Source organism: Mya arenaria, chromosome 2 (assembly GCF_026914265.1).
Source record: "Mya arenaria isolate MELC-2E11 chromosome 2, ASM2691426v1".
Classification (NCBI taxonomy): Eukaryota; Metazoa; Mollusca; class Bivalvia; order Myida; family Myidae; genus Mya; species Mya arenaria.
The window spans coordinates 40,978,652-40,999,352 of NC_069123.1; the positions used below are offsets into that span (position 1 = coordinate 40,978,652).

Sequence of the window (20,701 nt, forward strand, 5' to 3'; positions counted from 1 at the left end):
ATCAAACAATCGGTTGAAAACTAGAATATTTTAAATTAAACAATAAGGGCGACCACTTACCGCCTGCTTTGATGGGTTATTTTGTGAGGCTTCCTTTGTAAACCGATTGATACCATTAACAAATGCTTACTTATCGAATCACTGAACAAAGGAGCATAATCAAGAGGCATGCAAATGCCTTCACCTGTTTTGGCAAGTTCAATTGTAAGCAAAATACATTCACGGTGACGTTTCGAAATAATGAAAACTTAAGTACACACTAATCAGATAGTGTATAAGGTCCACGTGTAAACAAAGACACACAATGCGTTTATATATTTTGACTTACGCTACAATAGTCACCTTAACTCTAGCCATTATCGTTACATAATCAGCCAGTAGCAACACTGAGGGCCGATTGTCGATGCACCTTTTCTCCCAAATAAGATTTACAACCAAAAGTATAAGTGTCTTAATATTTCAAAAAGGGATGAATAAATGTCGGAAACAAAAGTTCTTCTGAATGATTCCCAGTTTAGTGTGAAAGAAGGTGAAGAAAACACGGTTTGTCCACCTTATTAGCAATAGAGGATCGCAGTAAATCTTTAAGGACTCACCAACAATTTTATTTTTGTGTGTTTCCAGCTATTAAATCAACGCTCACAGTCTTGTTATCCGTAAAAATATTTACATACATGCATTATTATGAAAGTGTTTAAAGGTCTATCACATAAAACTTATGTTTGTTATACATGTGTATGTATTGATTTTGAGCTTTTATCTCTAACATACAAAATAAGACCATAAGAGTTACGCGTTGTTCCATTTATATTTAATTGTATCATATCACTTACATGACGATTGGTCAAATAACAAGGTGCCATGTAAATTTAATTTGATTAGGATACTTAACAACGTGATGTTAATCGAAAGTCAGCACAAGCTTTATTATTTTGAGATTAAAAAGTGTGGTAACCAATCATTTAAGAATGATAAAGAGCTGTAATAAAATTATTACAGTGCAGGATTATGCTTATCAAAATGACCAATTTATACTAGTTATAGTACACATACAGTGATAAGGAAACACAATCGACTCATTAAAAAGTTATTTGAGTGTGCGTTAGATTTACCAGACTGGGTTCTTCAAACGTACAGAATGACGCAGTAAGCATTTTCTTAAATGTCCCGATTTATTTTAAAACTTGTCATTTGCACTTCGTTAACAATACCAATACCTTTCATTGACTAAAATAAGGTATCGGATCAGAGTTGATCGAAGGGGAACAGTAACAAATGCTTGTTTTGAATAATAAAATGCATCAAGTGAGCCTGCAGTTCTAGTAAGAACGTTCATTGTTTTTACAAGATATTTTAATACAGACATGATTTTCACCCTTAATGCTCTTCATTCGGTGCATAATGTCGTTTCTGAAGATATCGTTGAAACATATAGAACACAATATTTAAACTCGAATCGAGGACGTTTTTCACCCTAAACAATGAACCAGGAAACCTGGACGCACCTGACGTTATTGCCCTTGATTAAGCACCATGATATTTTGATATGATATATGAGTGACATGATATAAAAGTGACAGCAATTTCTAGTCAAATTGAGATATCCGAAGAGCTGGAAAAAAACAACAGAAATACAAGAGATCAGTGTGCGATTCCATAACTAGTTAAAAAGAGAACTCTTCGACCTTTAATGCTCTCGGTGTAAGTTTCCGGTGGGTCTTACACTTCCCCAGTACTACCGTTTTTACTTCCAAACGCTAGGTAAGGGATCTACTGGGTAACGAATGAACGTTCTACCACTGAGTTAATTAGGCGGTCTTAAAAAAGTTGAGGCTAATATAGTTGTTTTTAATCTTATTTGCATGATATGTTCAATCTGATTCATCAAAAACAACAAAAAATGATAAAGATAGCTTTGCCCCTGACTAACTGAGAACAATGGACATGTGTTAGCTTTGCTATTTGCGATTTGATGTTCTCTTGTTTGGTTAAACCTAACTTTTATGGTAAATGTTCACATTCTTAATAGTCTCCAACAATCAGTGTTCAGACTGTGGCACTGTTGATTGTGTTTAATGTTGGTATTTATAACGGGTCAAATGCTGAATATGTCAACCTCTTGTATAAAGTTCCGGCAATGGAATGAAGATTCTGTTGGTGCTGAATACGGTATGGTTCTGCAAACGAAGGCAAGGCCATTCTAAGCATTATTATAAATATCACCAGGTCAGAATTCAGAGCAAATAAAGAGATACATGAAAACGGCTTGATCAGTAAAATAATTGTTTTCTTACCGCTTTCAGGAAAGGAGGAATGCAAGACTCGAAGCATCGTTACTTGTAAGTACATTTATTTATATGGTCCTTCTCGGAAGTTTTTGAATTATGAAGTGCCTCGTGTTCATGCACCATTAGAAGAAGCCACTTTTGCCTTTTTCTTATTAAGAATTGTCACTAATATATTTACAAGTCTCTTCGCAATAGTGTTTATTTAACATTATATTTTCATATGTAGTTATTTTCTTTACAAAGTAAATATTCTGTATTATTTGCATATATATGAGTTCAACTTTCTTATTAATTAATTGAAAATTCGAAAAGCTGCCTTTTGAAAAAGTATATATATACTTTCTAAACTTGTTTTTCAACACATAGTGTATATAAGATATATTATAAACTACATTGCTCTCTGTCACAACTTTATGGATCCATTCCGCTCATGACATATCATCCAGATCACCTGTAGCAACCTTATCCATAACTTTGTTAGATTATTTATATGTGTATTGCATGAAACATATTTTGAATTGAAGAGCATTGCTGTTTTGATGATTTGTGTCATAGGTGTCAACCCATTATACAGCACTGACTGACCAGTCAGACCACTCGTTCTCTTCTATCAACACAAGTAAAAAAGAATCTGTTTAGAGACGTTCGCAGTTCAGAACATAGTTTTTAAACAGCGCAAACATTATTATTTTGAAAAAAAATGTGATAACCTATCATTTAAGAATAATAAAGAGTTGTAATCAAATTATTACAGAAAAAGAGTATGCTTATCAAAGTGACCATTTATACTTGTTATAGTACACATACATGGATTAGGAAAAACAGTCGAGGCATTTAATAGCTATTTAAGTGTGCGTTAAATTAACCAGATTTGGAATGAACCTGGGTTCTAAATATATAAATAATGAAGCAGTGAGCATTTTCTTAAATGTGCACATAAATATATAAAAGAACTGGTCATCTGCACTCCGTAAACAATAACAATACCTTTCATTGACATCAACAAGGCATCGGATCAGATTTGCACGAAAGGGAACGGTAAAAAATTGTGTTTTTAAAAAATAAAATGCATTGAGTGAATCGGTAAGCCTATTAAGAACATGCATTGTTTCCACGAGATATTTTAATACAGACATGATTTTCACCCAAGACGAGCGCCATCGTACACAAGAAATTGCTCTTCATTCGGTGCACAAGGTCGTTTTTAAAGATATCATTGAAACATATAGAAAAACATATTTAAACTCACCGAATCGAGTACGTTTGTCACTCTGAACAATGAACCAGGCAACCTGGACGCACCTGACGTTATTGCCCTTGAGTAAGCATCATGATATTTTGACATGATATATGAGTGACATGATATAGAAGTGACAGCAATTCCCAGTCAACTTCAGATATCCGAAGAGTTTGGAAAAAACAGAAATACAAGAGATCGGTGTCCGATACCATTACTCGTTTAAAAGAGAACTCTTCGTCCTTTAATGCTCTCGGTGTAAGTTTCCGGTGAGTCTTACACTTCCCCAGTTCTACCGTTTTTTCTTCCGAACGCTAGGCAAGGGATCTACTGGATTTCGAATGAACATTCTACCACTGAGTTAATGGGGCGGTCTTTAAAATAGTTAAGGCTACAATGCTTGTTTGTAATCTTATTTGCATGATATGTTCAAAACGATCCATCAAAAACAACAACAAATGATATTAATAGCTTTGCCTTTGACTAACTGAGAACAATGGACGTGTGTTAGCTTTACTATTTGCGATATGATGTTCTCTTGTTTGGTTAAACCTAACTTTTATGGTAAATGTTCACATTCTTAATAGTCTCCAACAATTAGTGTTCAGACTGTGGCACTGTTGATTGTGTTTAATGTTGGTATTTATAACGGGTCAAATGCTGAATATGTCAACCTCTTGTATATAGTTCCGGCAGTAGAATGAAGATTCTGTTGGTGCTAAATAGGGTATGGTTCTGCATATGAAGGCAAGGCCATTTTAAGCATTATTATACATATCACTGGGTCAGATTTCATAGAAAATAAAGAGTAACATGAATAAAGTTTGATCAGTAAAATGATTGTTTTCTTACCGCTTTCAGGAAATGAATTGTAAAGCACAGGAAATGGTAAGTACATATATTTATATGGTCCTTCTGTGATGTTTTTGATTACATTTTGGAGTGTCTCGTGTTCATGCACCATTAACAGTAGCCACTATTGCCATTTTTGTATTACGAATTGCCACTAATAGTTTTACAAGTCGCTTCCCAATAGTGTGTATTTAACTTTATATTTTCTCATGTAGTTACTTTTCATTACAAAGTAAATATTCTGTATCATTTACATACATATGAGTTCAACTTTCTTATTACTTAATTGAAAATTCGCAAAGCTGCCTTATGAAAAAGTATATATATATACTTTCCAAAGTTGTTTTTCAATACAAAGTGTATCTAAGATATATCATAAACTACATTGCTCTCTGTCACAACTGTATGGATCCATCCGTTAATGACATATCATCTAGATCATCTGTAGCAACCTCGTCCATAACTTTGTTAGATTATTTATATGTTTATTACATGAAACATATTTTGAATCGAAGAGAATTGCTGATTTTGATGATTTTTGTCATAGGTGTCAACCCATTAAACAGTACTGATGACCAGTCAGACCACTCCTTCTCTTCTGTCTATACAAGGAAAAAAAACTGTTCAGAGACGTGCGCAGTTCAGAACATAGTTTTTAAACAGCGCAAACATTATTATTTTGAAAAAAAATGTGATAACCTATCATTTAAGAATAATAAAGAGTTGTAATCAAATTTTTACAGAAAAAGAGTATGCTTATCAAAGTGACCATTTATACTTGTTATAGTACACATACATGGATTAGGAAAAACAGTCGAGGCATTTAATAGCTATTTAAGTGTGCGTTAAATTAACCAGATTTGGAATGAACCTGGGTTCTAAATATATAAATAATGAAGCAGTGAGCATTTTCTTAAATGTGCACATAAATATATAAAAGAACTGGTCATCTGCACTCCGTAAACAATAACAATACCTTTCATTGACATCAACAAGGCATCGGATCTGATTTGCACGAAAGGGAACGGTAAAAAATTGTGTTTTTAAAAAATAAAATGCATTGAGTGAATCGGTAAGCCTATTAAGAACATGCATTGTTTCCACGAGATATTTTAATACAGACATGATTTTCACCCAAGACGAGCGCCATCGTACACAAGAAATTGCTCTTCATTCGGTGCACAAGGTCGTTTTTAAAGATATCATTGAAACATATAGAAAAACATATTTAAACTCACCGAATCGAGTACGTTTGTCACTCTGAACAATGAACCAGGCAACCTGGACGCACCTGACGTTATTGCCCTTGAGTAAGCATCATGATATTTTGACATGATATATGAGTGACATGATATAGAAGTGACAGCAATTCCCAGTCAACTTCAGATATCCGAAGAGTTTGGAAAAAAACAGAAATACAAGAGATCGGTGTCCGATACCATTACTCGTTTAAAAGAGAACTCTTGGTTCTTTAATGCTCTCTGTGTAAGTTTCCGGTGAGTCTTACACTTCCCCAGTTCTACCGTTTTTTCTTCCGAACGCTAGGCAAGGGATCTACTGGATTTCAAATGAACATTCTACCACTGAGTTAATTGGGCGGTCTTTAAAAAAGTTAAGGCTACAATGCTTGTTTGTAATCTTATTTGCATGATATGTTCAAAACGATCCATCAAAAACAACAACAAATGATATTAATAGCTTTGCCTTTGACTAACTGAGAACAATGGACGTGTGTAAGCTTTATTATTTGCGATATGATGTTCTTTTGTTTGGTTAAACCTAACTTTTATGGTAAATGTTCACATTCTTAATAGTCTCCAACAATTAGTGTTCAGACTGTGGCACTGTTGATCGTGTTTAATGTTGGTATTTATAACGGGTCAAATGCTGAATATGTCAACCTCTTGTATATAGTTCTGGCAGTAGAATGAAGATTCTGTTGGTGCTAAATAGGGTATGGTTCTGCATATGAAAGCAAGGCCATTTTAAGCATTATTATACATATCACTGGGTCAGATTTCATAGAAAATAAAGAGTAACATGAATAAAGTTTGATCAGTAAAATGATTATTTTCTTACCGCTTTCAGGAAATGAGATGTAAAGCAGAGGAAATGGTAAGTACATTTATTTATATGGTCCTTCTGTGATGTTTTTGATTACATTTTGGAGTGCCTCGTGTTCATGCACCATTAATAGTAGCCACTATTGCCATTTTTGTATTACGAATTGCCACTAATAGTTTTACAAGTCGCTTCGCAATAGTGTGTATATAACTTTATATTTTCTCATGTAGTTACTTTTCATTACAAAGTAAATGTTCTGTATTATTTACATACATATGAGTTCAACTTTCTTATTACTTAATTGAAAATTCGCAAAGCTGCCTTATGAAAAAGTATATATATATACTTTCCAAAGTTGTTTTTCAATACAAAGTGTATCTAAGATATATCATAAACTACATTGCTCTCTGTCACAACTGTATGGATCCATCCGTTAATGACATATCATCTAGATCATCTGTAGCAACCTCGTCCATAACTTTGTTAGATTATTTATATGTTTATTACATGAAACATATTTTGAATTGAAGAGAATTGCTGATTTTGATGATTTGTGTCATAGGTGTCAACCCATTAAACAGTACTGATGACCAGTCAGACCACTCCTTCTCTTCTGTCTATACAAGGAAATAAAACTGTTCAGAGACGTGCGCAGTTCAGAACATAGTTTATAAACTGCGCAAACTATGTTATTGTGAGAAATAAAATTGATAACCTATCATTGAAGAAAAATAAAGAGTTTTCATCAAATAATTACAGAACAGGTGTATGTTTATCAAAATGACCATTTTATACTTGTTATAGTACACATACATGGATTAGGAAAAACAATCAGGGCATTGAATAGCTATTTAAGTGTGCGTTAAATTAACCAGATTTGGAATGAGCCTGGGTTCTAAATATGTACAGAATGTAGCAGTGAGCATTTTTTTTTAATGTACACATATATATGTATAAAAACTGGTCATCTGCACTCCGTAAACAATACCTTTCATACTATTGTATATAGATCCGGCAATAGAATGAAGAATCTGTTGGTGCTGAATACGGTATGGTTCTGCAAATGAAGGCAAGGCCATTCTAAGCAATATTATAAATATCACCAGGTCAGAATTCAGAGCAAATAAAGAGTTACATAAAAACGGCTTGATCAGTAAAATTATTACTTTCTTACCGCTTTCAGGAAAGGAGAAATGCAAGACTCGGAACATCGTTTTTTGTAAGTACATTTATTTATATGGTCCTTCTCGGATGTTTTTGAATTATGGAGTGACTCGTTTTCATGCACCATTAAAAGAAGCCACTATTGCCTTTTTTGTATTAAGAATTGCCACTAATATATTTACAAGTCTCTTCGCAATAGTATTTATATATTTAACATTTTATTTTCATATGTATTTATTTTCTTTACAAAGTAAATATTATGTATTATTTACATATATATAAGTATATATATACTTTCTAAACTTGTTTTTCAACACATAGTGTATATAAGATATATTATAAACTACATTGCTCTCTGTCACAACTTTATGGATCCATTCCGCTCATGACATATCATCCAGATCAACTGTAGCAACCTTATCCATAACTTTGTTAGATTATTTATATGTTTATTGCATGAAACATATTTTGAATTGAAGAGCATTGCTGTTTTGATGATTTGTGTCATAGGTGTCAACCCATTATACAGCACTGACTGACCAGTCAGACCACTCGTTCTCTTCTATCAACACAAGTAAAAAAAATCTGTTTAGAGACGTGCGCAGTTCAGAACATAGTTTTTAAACAGCGCAAACATTATTATTTTGAAAAAAAATGTGATAACCTATCATTTAAGAATAATAAAGAGTTGTAATCAAATTGTTACAGAAAAAGAGTATGCTTATCAAAGTGACCATTTATACTTGTTATAGTACACATACATGGATTAGGAAAAACAATCGAGGCATTTAATAGCTATTTAAATGTGCGTTAAATTAACCAGATTTGGAATGAACCTGGGTTCTAAATATATAAATAATGAAGCAGTGAGCATTTTCTTAAATGTGCACATAAATATATAAAAGAACTGGTCATCTGCACTCCGTAAACAATAACAATACCTTTCATTGACATCAACAAGGCATCGGATCAGATTTGCACGAAAGGGAACGGTAAAAAATTGTGTTTTTAAAAAATAAAATGCATTGAGTGAATCGGTAAGCCTATTAAGAACATGCATTGTTTCCACGAGATATTTTAATACAGACATGATTTTCACCCAAGACGAGCGCCATCGTACACAAGAAATTGCTCTTCATTCGGTGCACAAGGTCGTTTTTAAAGATATCATTGAAACATATAGAAAAACATATTTAAACTCACCGAATCGAGTACGTTTGTCACTCTGAACAATGAACCAGGCAACCTGGACGCACCTGACGTTATTGCCCTTGAGTAAGCATCATGATATTTTGACATGATATATGAGTGACATGATATAGAAGTGACAGCAATTCCCAGTCAACTTCAGATATCCGAAGAGTTTGGAAAAAAACAGAAATACAAGAGATCGGTGTCCGATACCATTACTCGTTTAAAAGAGAACTCTTGGTCCTTTAATGCTCTCTGTGTAAGTTTCCGGTGAGTCTTACACTTCCCCAGTTCTACCGTTTTTTCGTCCGAACGCTAGACAAGGGATCTACTGGGTTTCAAATGAACCTTCTACCACTGAGTTAATTGGGCGGTCTTTAAAAAAGTAAAGACTACAATGCTTGTTTGTAATCTTATTTGCACGATATGTTCAAAACGATTCATCAAAAACAACAACAAATGATATTAATAGCTTTGCCTTTGACTAACTGAGAACAATGGACGTGTGTTAGCTTTGCTATTTGCGATTTGATGTTCTCTTGTTTGGTTAAACCTAACTTTTATGGTAAATGTTCACATTCTTAATAGTCTCCAACAATTAGTGTTCAGACTGTGGCACTGTTGATTGTGTTTAATGTTGGTATTTATAACGGGTCAAATGCTGAATATGTCAACCTCTTGTATATAGATCCGGCAATAGAATGAAGATTATGTTGGTGCTTAATACGGTATGGTTCTGCAAATGAAGGCAAGGCCATTCTAAGCATTATTATAAATATCACTGGGTCAGAATTCAGAACAAATAAAGAGTTACACGAATAAGGTTTGATCAGTAAAATGATTGTTTTCTTACCGCTTTCAGGAAACAAGATGTTGTAAAGAGAAAATGGTAAGTACATTTATTTATATGGTCCTTCTGTGATGTTTTTGATTACATTTTGGATGACCTCGTGTTCATGGACCATTAACCGAAGACACTTTTGCCGTTTTCGTATTAAGAATTCCCACTAAGAGTTTTATAAGTTACTTCGCAATAGTGTTTATTTTACATTTAGATGTATATGAGTTTAAATATTTTATTACTTAATTGAAAATTCGCTAAGCTGTCTTAAAAAAGTATAAAGATACTTTTCTACTTGTTCATACTTCAATTCATAGTGTTTTTAAGATATATTGTAAATCCCAAATTTTGATTATGAACTTTTGTAGAAATTGACTATATTTGACATATTTAATTTTTGTCAGGAGCATAACTCGAGATGTCTTTGAAGTACATGTATTTACTTTAATCTTCATATACATATATAAATATCTCACTTCGAGTAGTGTAGTACACAAGAAACATCTTTCCGGGTGCCGTTTTTTATATTAAGTATATTTTTCCTTTGTTTTATTGCAATCCTTTGTCGTGAGGCGAATTTGATTCTGTTCTTAATTCGTTCCGGAATATGACTTCCTGTGACTGCACTTGTTAGGTCTTGTTTTACTACCCTCCAAAACTTAATAAGTTTTTAGGTATAGACTACAACTGTACAAAAGAAACATTATTTTGTTTGGTCAACTCAATTAAAATGGCAATTCACCTGTATCGGCAAATTCAATAATATGAACATTTTCAACAAGTTTTTCTGAACATTATTAAACCTAAAAAACCCACAATGTTTTAACGGTGACGTTTGAAAATATTTAACACACTAGTAATCAGTGTTCAAGTAATACATAAGGCCCGAGTGTAATAAACGGCGCAAATTGTGGTAATATATTTTGACCTTCAATGCAACAGTCAACACAACTCTAGCCAATACAGCTCACGTAGCTACATGGCCCGATATCATAACATATTCAAACATGTTATACTTCTCAGAATATAACTATGAAGTTTTGTAGTAATTGACTTAATTGATAAGTATAAAAGTTAAAACACAATGTTATTACCAGTAATAAAAGTTTGGCGCAGTGTTTTATGATTTCTTCTGTCAAAATCATAAAAAAGCTTAAATGAAATAGGCAAGACCCATTATTTAGGGTAAGGGTTTATTCTTATGTAAAAATCTCTTTCTATGAGTATTTCAGTGAAACACATAGTACATGCCCCGATATCATAACATACTCTGCTTTTAGCAACTCTGAGGCCCGATTACCGAAGACATTTTAGCAGTAGCGAGCCATTTGTGTTTGTGCTTTTAACGTTAAGAAATGTAAGAAATTCATAATCTGCTGTATAACTATAAATGTGTAATAAAACATATACATATATATTATAATTCTCAGAATATAACTATGAACTTTTGTAGTAATTGACTTAATAAATAAGTATAAAAGTTGAAACACAATGTTTTATTGATTAGTAGTAATAAAAGTTTGGCGCAGTGTTTTATGAATTATTCTGTCAAAATTATAAAAACAACGCTTTAATGAAATTAGGCAAGACCCATTATTTAGGGTATCGTACGTATGAATCTCCTTCTGTTAGTGTTTTAGGTAAACATACAAAACGTGTTTACAAGAGAAAAGAAAACCACATATATAAGCTGTGATTGATTGAACTTCACACAATTGATTGACACTAGATATTAACGGGCATGACGTGCAAGGATATTACCTTGGCACAATATTTTGAAATAAAAGGTTGTTCAACTTGAAAAGTATCATTTGGAACGATGTTTAAAAGACAAGAACACATGTGAGACAGTCATACAAAAGATTAATGACACATTACAGTCTCAACAGATTGACTTACTGTCATTAAACGATAGCATTGGAAAATGTTGAACAAAAATGCATACGGTAGATGGCAGTTCCTGAAGAAGCAGAGCATGCCCAACTACACAAGTGATTATAGATACGACGTTAAAAATGTTTGATGTATTTACTTCAAAATTAATGTACAGCTTCATCTCATTTCGAGTAGTGCATTGCTCAAGAACAATAACTCTGGGTAACATTTAATATTTATTGGCCTTTGTTTTATTGTAATCCTTATCCGTTATGCAAAGTTTATTCTGTTCTTAATTCGTATTGGGATATGGCTTCCTGTGACTACTCTTGTTATATTTTTTTCACTTCCTTCCATAACATGTGTTTGAGGTATTGCATTCAACTGTAGAAAAGAAACATAAATGTAAATTGTGACCTGGCACTAAATCATTTTTTTAAAGATGTGAAGTGGTGCACTGTGCACTATGCAAGAATTAACACCCAGATTTTTGTGCCCTTGCTCATTTGTTTATTACATACATTTTGTCCTGGCACTTACTAAAAACTACTTAAAGGATGATCGAAACTAAGAACATACATAAAAAGCGATGGACACCTTGCAATAATGATAATAACTCTGAGGCAATATATTGCAGACTTATCTCAATTATTTTTTGTGAATGAGACTTTGTCCAGACACTTAATCAAAAAGAACATGAAGAGTTTCGGAACATGTCATTTCAGATTTTCGAAAATAGTAAAAAAAAGATATTTTACTCTCAGACTGTTTAATATTATCTCTATTCAACTTAATTCCCGTTAAAAGTTTGACGACATTTTTAGTTAAATAGATGTTTTTGTTATCTTGAGTGCTTATTTTCTTGAAGGTTTTTAAAGTATATTTCGTTTTTCAATTTATCAAAACGACAACTTATCTTGATAATTTTAGAAAAAGAGGTTTTCAAAGTTTCAGGGATTAGTTTTCGTTTATTTGACTAAAATCATTATTAAGTTCTTTCCCCTGACCAACTAGGAAATTGATGCGTTTGACCGCCTTACTTGTGGTGCTATTGTTTGGTAAACTTTAATTTACTTGAAAAGCGCCATATACAGTTACTGACAGGTCGTGATCAGGATGTGACACTGTCGATTGTGTAAACGGTTTTTATCTATTACCGGTCAAAACTGAAAGCCTGTTTTACTTGTTGCTCGAGAAAAGAACCTGAAGTGGATTTCTGGTGAAGATGAAAACGGTATGAAGGCGAAGCCACTCTTACCATAATAACGTTTGACTAGGTAGGATTGCAGTAAAAATCAAAATAACATGAACAAGGCTTGGTCTGTAATATGATTGTTTTCTTTCCAGATGTGCATGGGGAGCTCGACGTTAAGTATATGTACACATCAATCTGTGATATCTTTGATTATATTTTCCAGTTCATAATGTTCCCATTTAGAGAGGTCTGTATTGCCGCATTCTTTTCATAATTCCCACTGTAAGTTTTTCAAGTCACTTTGCAATAGCTTTTATGTATTACTGATCCTTTCTCAATAAGCTAAGGTTCATTACAAACAAAACAGTTCTGTTATATTTTGGTACATATTAGTTTAAACAAAAATAAATAATATGATACAATATTAATATGGATAATCTTACACGGTTTAATTATACTTCATTCATATTAACAGGCTTGTGTTTTAGATTTTTAGAACCTGAAATGAGTAGTAATATTTAGAACAACTATATTAGGCCAACTGATTCGTTTGAAATGCATTGTTTGACTTTTGTGGCAAAAACAAAGTGTTCGGTGTCCTATCAGTACCTAACAAAATATTTTATTACTTTTTTTTTAATTGAAAAGTTTGTTGAACGAGTAAATTGACATAAACGGGTCAGGATAATCGAGTTTGCTTTCATTGCCATGTCACTGCTCAACATTTCGCATGCTCTGTATAATGAGTTCATCAACGAAGTCTATTTTATCCATCTCAGTTTTGTGATGTTTTTGTCCAACATTTAATCTAAAGGCATGTTTACAGTATATAACTTTGTCTTAATCATACCGCTTTGATAACTGTATTTATTAAATAAATTGTCGAAATTATTCAAAACATCAAAACTTTAATAACGTAATATGGACACATGACTGTCCACTTCAGGCTACCATAGTTTGATCATACACAAGGATTTTAAATCCTATCACACAATTCTACATTGCTATAAACCCTGGAATCACATTAAAGGCACACTTTGTTTTGAAGATGATATGTCCAATTGTCCTGAAATTACTTAACTGGTTTTTAACACTCCTCATGGAAGGGAAAATAATATGGCACATGTTTATGTGATCATTCGAAACCAAACTGTGGTGATATGGCTGTGACCAGAAGATGTAAGGAGTTATTTGTTTACGTTTGGAAAATGAAAGAAAATGAAAAAGAATAGCAAAGGTCTTGGCTTGAGCGGTGGTCTCAACAAATTAAAGAACATGGTACCTTCTTTTCAAAGTAAAAAGAGTAAGTAATTTATCAATTTTTTAGTAGAAGTTTTTTTGACGGAGAATGTTTGCCAAATAGCGGTAGATTAAAGAGTGAACTTAGCAAAGTATGATTTCATTGTTCTGCCATTTTAGTCTGTTTTACTAATAAAATTTCCAGTAGCTTAAATTGGGCATATTTCCATCTTGTATTAATGAAACATTGTGTTTTATGAATAACAATCATGAAGTAAAAATTAAAAGATGTTAGTTTCAGAGTACATTTACCATTTATAGTTTACCTCGTGAACACCAGAAATGTTTTGAAGATGATATGTCCAATTGTCCTGAAATGACTTAACTGGTTTTTAACACTCCTCATGGAAGGGAAAATAATATGGCACATGTTTATGTGATCATTCGAAACCAAACTGTGGTGATGTGGCTGTGATCAGAAGATGTAAGGAGTGTAAATGGAACTCAGTGATATATTTATGAAGCTCTAGATTTTACACCGTCCTTTATTTGTTTTATTGTTGAACGCTTTATTTCGACTACTACAATGTATATGTACATTTTCTCTTTGTTTCGCTGTGCCATATCAGGGGAAAGTGCAATAGGACGTTGGTATTCTCGTGATACTAAACTTGTTCTCTCCGATAACCTTAGTCCTAAATAGACGACATCATTGCAACTGGGTCGAGATGAATCTTACTATGATACTTATTTATTCATGTTTTCATTCCTTATTGCCGAAATGCATATTGTATCATTTTAACAATAAATTAAGGAATCAAGCTATTTTTATGATTTTAGCACTCGGAGAATAGAAGGGATAACTTTTGGGGGAAATACATGAAGGTACAAAAACCGCCTATGTTTTAATGTCGCTTGGTAACTTCTATCCTTTACCCTACATAATTCCAATTACAAATAGAATATCATGGAACGAAATACCAGTAAAACTATTTAATGTCAATAACTTATCAAACAATCACTCAAAGTACTTCGTTAGAGCTGTTTCATCGTAATTATTATATACAGTTAATATGCGTTATTATAAGTCCCTAATATTTCAGCCGATGAGCATTGATCCATCTGATATTGACCGTGATAGTGAGTCGTTAACTTTAAAATCGTATATTCCTCATGATGGTGGTGCAGCTAGACGTTTGGAAAAAGAAAAAAAAAAGAAAAAGAAAAGCAAAGGTCTTGGCTTGAGCGGTGGTCTCAACAAATCAAAGAACATGGTACCTTCCTTTCAAAGTAAAAAGAGTAAGTAATTTATCAAATTTTGGTAGAAGCTTTTTTTTTACGGAGAATGTTTTCCAAATAGCGGTAGATTAAAGAGTGAACTTAGCAAAGTATGATTTCATTGTTCTGCCATTTTAGTCTGTTTTACTAATAAAATTTCCAGTAGCTAAAATTGGGCATATTTCCATCTTGAGTTAATGAAACATTATGTTTTATGAATAACAATCATGAATTAAAAATTAAAAGATGTTAGTTTCAGAGTACATTTACCATTTATAGTTTACCTCGTGAACACCAGAAATTATTATTTCACTCTACATAACCTATTTTGCCCACTCTGTGAAATTTAACGCTATTGATAATATATGATGTATACCAAGTATTCTTAATGCTTTATTGAAAGCTCTAGATACAAAAAGGTACATCATCCGCACATTCTGGTTTCTTGATCTATCATTGAGGTATGGCCCATTTAAGTTCTATATAGTATGATATTAGAAAAGTCCAACCCACTATTCGAGCCCGGGCTAACCCTCAGCAAAACCGGCTTGAATGGAATTTTATTGGAAGCATACTTACACACATAACTTGCTAGAGGAGATGCGCACATTATCAGCTGGTGTCTGTTCGATGATTTTATCACAGAGTTAATCCTTTAAATGTCGTTATAGTAATAAATGCCTTACAGACTTACTTTGTTATGCTGATTTTTAAATGCAAAAGAAAGACGATACAGAAGGGTTATACATGTATTTTTTTTTAGCAAAATAGCCTCATTTATGGCAAACACAACCATTTCTTTTTGCAAACGTTTCGGGACAATATTCCCATAGTGATTTCAGAGAGATAGACTAATAACGAAACTTCTTGCAGAGAAAGGCTCTTCTAAACCAGAAGATCTGGATATTGAAGAAGATGATTATGAAAAATTACAACAAGAACCACATAAACCAGGAACGAATAGAGAAGGTAGGGCTGACGAATACGCTTTTGACGGGTTGCTGAAGTCCTCTTTAAGAATAACATTTCCGTTATTCATTATTTATTTTCATGTATTTTATGAATATCTTGTTATGATTCATTGACCTCAATTAAATGAACTCTAACAAAGCTGGAAAGAGTAAAGTCCGCCGCTGTTAATATATTGGGCTATGTTTGTAATCCTTATATACATACACATATAAGTTCAAACACAAGCAGGTATTAAGCTACGTGTAGTAAGCTTGTAATAACAAAATGGCCAAATCGAAAAAAGTAAATCATTAATCACTTGTCCACACGTTTCAAACTTTTAACATCTTACAATCATTTCAGCTTGTTAATATCTCGGAAGAACATGTGGTAACCATGGGTATGGTATCGTTGATGACGTGCACAAACTTTAACCTTGTCGAAAACTCAAAAACGGATCAAAGTATTTGAATGAAACTTAGTACTCATGCTGCAATTGTCAATTTTCAAATGTGTAGGAGGATCAAATACTCTGACCTAAATAAATGTGGAGTTATGCCGTTTTTCGTAAAAAAAAAGACCAACAGACTAGACAATATACGAGCGTTGGCATCTTTTTGTTGGGTTAATGATTTCCTATGTATTGTGATAATTCACCAAAGTACTTTAAATTGCAGGTGTATCATCAGATGAGGTAATGTTGAACGTGATCACCTTACAGAAACTGGGTGGGAACTGGTCAAACACTACCGAGCTGGCCAGTTTGCTGCAAATCCCGGAAGATCGGCTAAAATCTACAGACATCATCAAGGTATTTATTGAATATGCATGTCTGATGTTTGAAATCTGCCAAAAAATCAAATTTTGATACTTAAGAACTAGTGACTTGAAAAAGATCTGACAAAGCACTATGATATTTTCACATTACTTTGTACAATATACTCATGATTTCCACCTAGTTCTCTTAAGCTATGATTTCGTAAACCGTATTATGTTGCAATCCGTCTCGAAGAAGATTATTAAGATGAAATTGTTTAGTTTTTTAATTCACAATCATATTGGCCAAGGTGTACACTCATAAGTCTATCAATTACCTTTTTCATATCCAATAGTGAACATACAGCACGCCTTACTGATAAATCCTATCACAGTACTGTCGCTTTTCCGTTCGGTATCAAGCGTTTACGTTGTGAAATATATTGGAATTATTTTCGCGTCTCTGAAAATTGAATTACAAACTTCCTTCAGTTCTGAATATAATGATCGTCAAAAAATCCCACGAAAATTAACTTTTGTTAAAATGGCCGCATTATGTTTTCTGGTAATGACGATTTGTTTAAACTCGTAAAATAAGATATGTTAATGTTTGTTCTTTTTGTGCTGTTAAAATTTAATAATTGTTTTCGTACTACCGATTTGTTCGTTTTGCTGAGATAGAAAACATTTTCTTCTTTTTTGCTCAATAAAGTGAATTCTGTAACTTCCGACTTGTTTTGCTGGTGTAGTATCCCTTGACTTTAAAGTGTGTAAAATATTCATACGCGCAAGCCATTTCATGGTTGGACATTTGACAGATTGCGGTCAAATTTAAATCCAATCTAAAGCGAAAAATAAAAAGGAATAAGTAGTAAGGTATATAATAAAAGGAATATTATGATCGGCTGTTTTTTTTGTAACCTGCATCACGTCTCGCTCGGTGATTTATCGACGTATACGTCTCCACCTGCGGTTTGTACGTGAACGAGTTTACTTACCGAACACGACGTGATACAGGTCACCAGAAAAGTATCATATCATAATATCCCCTATTAATTGACATAAGTTGTCTACCCATATATGGTAAATAATTATATTCATCACATTACAAAACATTGCCATGTTACTTGGTAAACACCTTAAAATCTTAGGACTGTGATGTGCTGGCGACACTGATAGTGGTGAGCTGGTTGCGGAGTAAGTACACCCACCGACAGGAGGAATGGCAGATGATCGAGACAAAAGCTCTCGCCTGGCTCGGGCAGCAGAACCTGGAGAAACCAGTAGAGGAACTACTATCACTTGTGGCTGATTCAGTCCTGAACGTTGTTTAATGTTAAAACACAACTATTTTCCGCTTTGTGTTGTTGGGGTGTCGTGAAGTACTAGAAATAAGTGTTATTTTCGAGTGCCAATTGGTCAATTAACTAAAGCTTCATGTCGCAACTTAACTTGAGCAAGTGATCTATATGTTATTCAATAAATACAGATTGAGGAGCATTAACAAGGCTTTCCATTTCCAAGCATAATTTGAAAGCGGAGAAAAGGTTAGGTATTTATTTTTTAATACTCTTTTCGCCGAGAGTCTTAACGAATAATAATTATGTATTGTATATTTAAACATGTGTGGATTTGAATGTTGTAAATTTCTTATGAAACATTAATGTTATGATACTTACTATAAGTAGCAGCTATTGTTATTTATAGCTTTTTTATTTTATTCATTGATTTTCACATCAAAGACTTAATAGTACGATCAATAGTTATAGTCATACTATTTCGTATAATTGTATTATTTGTAAATATATTTCTGCCATATTTTTTTAGTTTATTCGTGCTTGTTGCTGTTGCATGGTTAAGGTTTTATTGTAATCAGATTCAGGTTGAGGTCGGCTTCAAGTGTTTTAAACGAGGTTAAGATGACCGTCAGATTTAGCTCTTAGACGACCGGCAGATTTAGCTCTTAGACGACCGGCAGATTTAGCTCAAATCCACGTGTATTTGTTTATCCTGTGCTTTGATATCTATATAATTATTATGCAAGAGTTATGAACATTCCAATCGGAGTGACACGTTATACCCATACAGGCTTTTCATTTGACAGTGTCTTTTTCTGCGCTATTTGTACATTTATTAATTTCATCCACATCCTTTACTGATTCCAGTTGTCATGTTCATCATTATTTTTTCCGAACATAACAAGTGTTGAGCTATGAGGCTATATTTCAACTAATTGTCATTAAACAAAGATTTCTTATATTTGTGTTTACTAGCTTGACTGTTTCTTTAAGGTATTTGATACCTTCTGCGTCGTTGTCTTTGGCAGTGGGCAAAAACTTGAACGTTGGCCATTACTAAGAACAACTGTACACGAATATGTTTCCAGCTACAATAAATTCTTTCGAAACAAGGCCCATAACTCTAGCTTTAAATAGTTATGAACCTTTTTTCAACGAAAATACTATACAATATAGACAATCGTTGGCATCCAGTCTTGGTGCTTTTTCATTTTTAGTTAAATTGTTTACTGTATCAAATGAAAGTCTGCGAGTGAATTATCTAATTGCCATAGACTATGTTTGATTTTTTAGTGTATCAAGGTCGGCCTCTGCATTTTGGCTGCAGTATGGCGCGACCCTGACTTGACCACGACTCAAATTGTGTCGAGATATAAACCATCGTAGTTCCAGGTCCCAGTCGATATTGGACAAAAACAAGAAATTACAAGAGATGTCTTAGACAATAGTTCAGTTCTGATTTAAGCGTATATTCCAACTTAAAAGTTTATCTTGACTGGTATTGTTTTCCCTACAGTGGTCCTATGTTGCTTCACCCCTTCGGAAACTGGTTGTTCATCATTTTAAGCCAATGGTGACTTTAAGGGTTTGATCATGAATACAGCTGTTTTATATATTATGATATAAGAAACAATACTATGTAACCTACAGTTATTTATATGATTGTTGTTAAATGTTGCCAGCCTTGCTTTAACTTCATTTCTGCTCTATAGTGTAAATAAACATGGATTTTCAATGACGGTTTTCCGTGGTTCATATCTTCTATTTGAAAAAACATCATTCAAATAGGAAACAAACCAACATCTTCAATAACTTTGATTTATTTCGGACCATCCCAAAGAGATCATTCGTTTGTCAAATTTACCGCACCTACTTAAGGTGCAATGAATTGTATTTTTAAATTGTCCTAGTGACTACTCCAATTATTAATCAAGAAATCGTATAAAGATGGTGAGTCTAAATGATCGGCATATTTTGAAGCTCTTAAATTCAAAATCTTACTTGTATCTATTTAAAAGAATAGACATGAATTTCTGCGGAAATAACGAGTCAATTTTGTTTATGTATTTCTGAGTATGTTTGTTTTATTAATGTGTTCATACAATGTAAATTATTTTTTAGCTTTACTGTTTAGTGTTTTTAAAGAGAAAGTTAACATATAGTCATAGCCTTAAGGTCCTTGTCGAAAGCGACAAAAGCATTCCCAAACATAAACCAACAACATATTAATTTCTCATACGCATGTCTTCAGTGACAAAATACATATGGCCAGGAAGTTCCAAAACTAGGGTTAACTTATAATTAAGCTTTGCCCTCTGACCAATTAACATAAACGCTAAAACTATAGTGCTGATGATTGTCTTTATTTATGTTATTGAACATATATAAATCCCAAACATGTATAGCTGGCATTAAGTTTTATTTTATTATCATTTTTTTTGTAAAATAAGAATATCACGCCTTCAACATAAA

General features: G+C 33.1%; 1 protein-coding gene across 3 annotated transcripts in view; it reads left to right on the forward strand.

Annotated features, from left to right (window-relative positions):
* Window positions 1–19,964, forward strand: part of LOC128241878 (von Willebrand factor A domain-containing protein 5A-like) — a 35,044-nt gene extending 15,080 nt beyond the window's left edge. For 2 of the 3 annotated variants that reach the window (XM_052958999.1, XM_052959006.1), the window contains exons 14-23: window positions 2,304–2,339; window positions 4,387–4,413; window positions 6,466–6,492; window positions 7,625–7,660; window positions 9,659–9,685; window positions 14,787–14,831; window positions 15,050–15,245; window positions 16,098–16,193; window positions 16,853–16,986; window positions 18,083–19,964. In XM_052958999.1, the coding sequence (XP_052814959.1) occupies window positions 2,304–2,339; window positions 4,387–4,413; window positions 6,466–6,492; window positions 7,625–7,660; window positions 9,659–9,685; window positions 14,787–14,831; window positions 15,050–15,245; window positions 16,098–16,193; window positions 16,853–16,986; window positions 18,083–18,265 (807 nt within the window). In that variant the 3' untranslated portion in view covers window positions 18,266–19,964. The remainder of the gene's footprint in view (window positions 1–2,303; window positions 2,340–4,386; window positions 4,414–6,465; window positions 6,493–7,624; window positions 7,661–9,658; window positions 9,686–14,786; window positions 14,832–15,049; window positions 15,246–16,097; window positions 16,194–16,852; window positions 16,987–18,082) is intronic. The other variant, XM_052959012.1, reaches the window with a different exon arrangement.
* The last annotated feature ends 737 nt before the right edge of the window (window positions 19,965–20,701 follow it).